General features: G+C 37.0%; 1 protein-coding gene across 1 annotated transcript; it reads left to right on the forward strand.

Moving 5' to 3' along the window:
* Positions 579-3,933, forward strand: LOC104727990. The gene is made up of 3 exons (XM_010447037.1): positions 579-785; positions 881-3,046; positions 3,214-3,933. The coding sequence occupies exons 1-3, from the start codon at positions 579-581 to the stop codon at positions 3,931-3,933; spliced, it is 3,093 nt and encodes a 1,030-aa protein (XP_010445339.1).

Raw genomic sequence — 6,258 nt, forward strand, 5'->3', positions numbered from 1 at the left:
TGGAACTGTTGTGGGTTGGGGAACCCCACAACAGTCCAGAGACTGAAGGACATAAAGAAACGTATATGTCATGATCTCATCTTCCTCATGGAGACCAAAAACCAGAATGACATGGTGCTACAATCCCTACAATGGCTCGACCATCCTTCCCACCACTTGGTTCCCCCCCTCTCGCCAGGGGCAGGTGGTTTAGCCCTGTTCTGGAAACAAAGCTTAGAAGTGGAAATATTAAATTCCTGTAATAACCTAATCGATACCAGAATAAAAGCAAAAGGCAGATATTTCTTTGCTACCTTCGTGTACGGAGAACCTGATAGAACCAAGAGAGTTGAAATCTGGGAAAAGCTAAAAATGCAAACATCCTCTCGATCTGAGCCCTGGTTTCTACCGGGAGATTTTAATGATATCATCGGGTGCAATGAGAAAAAGGGGGCCCACCCAGATCAGAAGGATCGTTCTCTGACTTAAGATCACTTATGTCTACCTGCGACCTGTTCGATCTCCAACACACAGGAAACTTTTTCTCTTGGAGAGGGAAAAGACACTCACACATTGTCAGGTGCAGACTAGACAGGGTTATGGCAAACAGCAAATGGACTATTGCTTACCCGTCAGGAAGAAGTGAATATCTTCGTTTTGAAGGCTCTGATCACCGCCCTCTAGTATCTTCCTTCGATCCTGTACGCAAAAGAAGAAAAGGTCTCTTTCGTTATGATAGAAGACTAAGGCACATACCAGAAGTCAAAAAACTTATCTGTGACACATGGAACGCCTGCCCTGATGCGGTAGTAGACAAACGCCTTCAACTGTGCAGAACCGCAATTATAACCTGGACAAGAGAACAACAAGAAAACAATCAGCAGACTGTAAATGACCTCAGGGATCAACTAGAAGAGGCAAGAGCCCTCAAGCCCTACTGGATGATCTAAACAGAAAGTTAACAATTGCCTATCAAAAAGAGGAAGAGATTTGGAAACAACGCAGCCGCCAACTCTGGCTAGCTTTAGGAGACAAGAACTTTGGGTTCTTCCATGCTGCAACAAAGAGTCGTAAGGCGATCAACAATATATCAGTTCTTGAATCAGAGCAGGGAGATGCAATCTATGAAGAACAGGAGATTGTTGACACTATTTCCTCTTACTATCAAGAGTTATTTACCTCGACTGCAAGAACCAGGTCCACAACAGTAAGGGATGCTTTAACACCATGTATTACAGAAGCAATGAATGAAGAGTTACTGAAGATACCTTCCCCAACTGAAGTCAAGAATGCTTGTTTTGACATCCATCCGGATAAAGTTCCGGGACCCGACGGATTCTCAGCAAGTTTTTATCAACCAAATTGGGACACCTTAAGCGGAAAGGTCACAACAGAGATACAAGACTTCTTTACCTCTGGCTCCCTCCCGGCACACTCAAACCACACTCATGTTAGACTGATTCCAAATATTACTAGTCCGAAAAGAGTGGCTGACTATCGTCCAATAGCACTTTGCTCAATCTTCTACAAAATCATTGCAAAAATAATCTCAAAACGACTGCAATCCATATTACAAACCTGCATATCTCAGAATCAGTCCGCTTTTGTCCCTGGTCGAGCAATCACGGATAATGTCCTCATCACGCATGAAGCTCTTCATTACCTGAAACAATCCATGGCACAAGAACGAGTTTACCTGGCAGTCAAAACTGACATGAGTAAAGCCTACGAGAGATTAGAGTGGAGTTTTATTGAAGAAGTACTTACCAGAATGGGCTTCCACCCTCATTGGACTAATATATTCATGCAGTGTATCACCTCAGTATCCTATTCCTATCTCCTCAATGGACAGGCCAAAGGAATGGTGAAACCAAGTCGAGGTATCAGACAAGGCGATCCACTATCTCCTTACATCTTCATTCTCTGTAGTGAAGTACTTTCAGGCTTATGTAACAAAGCACAAGTTCATGGTAAATTACATGGGATACGGGTAGCAAAAGGGAGCCCACGGGTCAACCACCTCCTATTTGCAGATGACACTATGTTTTTCTGTAAATCAGATAAAACTTGTGTCAGACAACTAAAGGAGATCCTGCATAAATATGAAGCAGCCTCAGGACAAAAGATAAACCAAGACAAATCTTCCATTACCTTCTCGAGAAAAACCAAAAATGATATCAAAGAAAGGGTTAAGCAGGAACTTGGCATCAACAAAACTGGAGGACAAGGAAAATACCTCGGGCTACCAGAGTTATTCGGGAGGAAGAAAAAGGACCTATTCACCATGATTGTAGACAGGATAAAACAACGAGCTCTCAGCTGGTCCTCCAAATTCCTCTCCTCCACTGGAAAACTGACCTTGCTTAAGTCAGTCCTGGGAGCTATGCCCTCCTATACAATGTCGTGCTTTAAGCTTCCAAATTCCCTCTGCAGTCGTATCCAATCCGCTCTAACCCGCTTCTGGTGGGATGAGAAACCTGACAAGAGGAAGATGTGTTGGATTGCTTGGGACAAGATGACTAAATCTTTCAAAGACAGTGGACTGGGTTTCAGAGACTTACAATGCTATAATGATGCCCTTTTAGCAAAAATCAGCTGGCGGATTCTTACTCAACCTTCTTGTCTCCTTGCAAAAGTATTAACAGGTAAATACTATAAAACCACATCTTTCTTAGAGAGTCCTGTCCCAAATCATGCATCACACGGGTGGAGGAGTATTTGCTTAGGAAGAGAGTTATTAAAGACAGACCTGAGCAAGCTACTTGGAACAGGTGAAGCAACACCGATATGGGGAACCCCTTGGCTCTCCTTAGACCAACCTTTTTCTCCTCTCGGACCCCCACAAAAAGAGGACCAACACTTGCGAGTTGCAGATTTACTTCTCACTCAATCTAAGGAATGGAATATTCCTCTGATCAAAAGAATCCTCCCCTTTTATGAGGAGAACATCCTCAACCCTAAACCAAGTAAGCAAGGAGGATCAGACTCTTGGGCGTGGCTCCCGACCCCTGATGGAATCTATTCAGCCAAGTCAGGCTATTACGAAGCCCTACAACAGAAAAAACACGTTCAAGATCCAATACCAATACCTATACCACAAAATCCTGAAAACCAATTTAAATGGAAGAAGGAGATCTAGAATCTCAAGTGCTCACCGAAATTAAAACTACTGCTCCAGAAACTGAAGCGCATATCTTTTTCCAGTGTCCCTTTGTTGTGAATGTCTGGAAACAGGTACCGTTTAAAGATCGATTTAACACTGAATTAACCCTATCTTTCAAAACAGGCCTTGTGGAATCTACAAAGATCATATGCCTCCCTCCCACTGGAATAGCGACTGGTCCCCTTGCACCCTGGATCATCTGGACTCGCTGGACAGCTCGAAACCGCCTACTCTTTGATAAGACCCAAATCCAAACTACTGAAATTATCTCTCTAGCCATCTTACGGGCAAAAGAATGGCAGGAAGCCCAACAGACTCAATCCAATCGGACACCAGTTCAACCCAGATCTCTGATCCTTGGACAACGATCGATACAACCTTTTGAGAACCCAATTACCTGTTTCACGGATGCAGTCTGGCAGGTTAATGGGAACACGGGCTGTGGATGGATCTTCAAAGACCAATCCGGTGACATCCTCCTCCAAGGTGAATCTACGGCAACCCACATCCGATCACCTCTGATGGCCGAAGCACTAGCAACTCTCACGGTTTTGGGAGTTGCCATTGAATCGGGTTTCAACAAGATCTCCTTTGCTTCAAACTCGCAGATGCTAGTCCAAGCACTCAATCGGAAGACCTCTCCAAAAGAACTCTGCGGGCTTCTATATGATTCCCACTCTCTCTCGGATCGTTTCGATTTGTGTAGTTTTTCTCATATCTCTAGACTCGATAATTTCCAAGCTGATGCTCTGGCAAAACATGCCCTAAAAGACATTTGTAATTGCAACTAATTAATCTATTAAGTATCGTGTTTGTTTGGCCTCCCTACCAAAAAAAAAGTATCGTGTTTGACAAAAAAAAAATGCTATTCAAAGCAGTTAAAAGGGTTAGACAAATTACGAGAATAATTTTCTTGTATTTTATTACTATGAACTTATTTTAAATCATTCAAACCGCATACTATAGGATAGATTATTTGGTAACAGAGTGACGATAAGAAAAAAAAATTTTATTCAGTAACAGAATATTAATCTGTCGCTTTTTAATTTATTGTCCCTAGGTAAGTTGATGGAAAAGAAAAAAAAAGTTTAATTGTATATGTGTTTGTATTTAATTGGATCTGTTAAAATTAGTGTCCGGATAAAAATTTAAATTTAATACGACGAGAACAACATATTAAATTTATGTGGTTCATAGTTTATACACTTAGACTACTTACGATGTTGAAACAATACAATAGTTTGTTAAAAAAAAATAAAAAAAAGTAAGGTAGAAACAACTGAGTTGAAGACATTCAACGGAACTGAAGCGTAAAAATATTGGGTTATGCTTGCCACATGATATGTTTTGATTGGTTTATTTTTTTAATTGTAGGATAATATTTAGATAAAGAAATATATCATGTTTCTATTGGATAGTGAAATTTTAGATATTTTTTTTTATCTAATCTAGTTATTTGAGATAAATTATCTTATAGAATATGAAAATTTTATTTTTATATATTTATACCAAATTTCATTATTTTTTATTTTATATAAATAGAGACTTGTTTCAATTAATTTGAACATACAAAAAAAACTCATATTTTCTACTATATTTTTGCTATCAGCCTTCGTAAACTCTTGTTTATTGTTTTACCCGTCCTTTTGTTTTAAATGGATCCTAATAATAACTTTTTTAATTCCACCCAAATTCCCAACAATTATCAGTTTCAAAATCATTCTATAAATCACCAAACAAAATCTCAATTTATTATATAAAATTTATTTTATTTTATTTATTTTAATTTCATTTGATATTAAATATGATTAATAATATATAGTCACAAAAAATAAACATAAATAAGGTGAAAAATATGAAATAAAATTTGGTGGGATAAATTGTTGTAATTTTGTTAAACAAAAATATTGTAGAGTATAAAAATGATGTATGTGTTGAATTATGATATAGAATAAAGAAAAAATAATGTGAAATGTTAAAAAGAAAAAAGTGGATGTTGTAATATTAAAACTATTGTAAATATTCTTACAAGAATCCAAATGGGAGTAACAACATAGTGATGTGGACACTTTTACTCTCATCATTGTCTTCCACATATTTTAGTACACAAATACACACATAGTAATAGTATATATATATATACTCTATATATATATATATGCATTAATTAGACAACGTCAACAAACTTTTATTAAATACAATTTGATCGTCAACAAAATGTTTGACATCATGACATGGTTTACTTAAAATTTTGCGAATTCCATTACTAAGTTGAATTCTATACAAAATCAAATTGTTGAAACGATGGCCTTTAAGGGCATCTCCATTAAAAATATTTAGGATTTTACTGGTTTAAACGCAATATTTGCGGTTATGATTGCAGGAGATTACAGAAGCGGATGATTGCGGTTTTAAACGTTATTAAGTGTTTTGAATGATTAGTTTTGTGTTTTAAAATAGATGCGTTTACGAGAATTTTACAACTGGTTCACCAATAGGTGTAATAACGGTTAAAACAAAATAAATGTCTTTTTGTTAAAAAAAATTAAGAAAAATAAGAGAGAGTGCGATAGTATCTCTGCACAAACACTTTAAGACACATTTAAACTCTTATTTGCCAAAATTTTTTTTTTTAATAGTTCACATTTTTAAATAAACCAATTATATTAAAATATGAATATTGTTAAAATTTGACCCCATTTAAAGATATCTACTGATGGAGATAAGTTTCAGCCACCTAGTTAGTTAGAGTGAACTCTATCGTTGGCTTGTTTTTATGCTATATAAACATTTTTTTTTTGAAAAAAATGCTAATAAACTTTAGTAGTCAGATATATGTGGCTGAATTTGATACCAATAATATCGTCGATCAATTTCTAGCCGAACCGAAGTTATTAATTGTTGTTGTTGTTAGGCACACTTATGAAATCTAGTTGTTCATAATTTTTAGGATATATAGTTAAACCATTCCAAGATTATAGTGTGTCCATAATAAATTTCTTTTTACAAGAGAGACACTGCAAAAAAACAAAAAAAAATGTAAGCAAACTTAAGATATTTACGGTAGACAACGTAGCAATGGAGGTTGTCCCTGCGGTCCAACATTGTAAGCAAAC

The sequence above is a fragment of the Camelina sativa genome, chromosome 11, assembly GCF_000633955.1.
Source record: "Camelina sativa cultivar DH55 chromosome 11, Cs, whole genome shotgun sequence".
Lineage (NCBI taxonomy): Eukaryota > Viridiplantae > Streptophyta > Magnoliopsida > Brassicales > Brassicaceae > Camelina > Camelina sativa.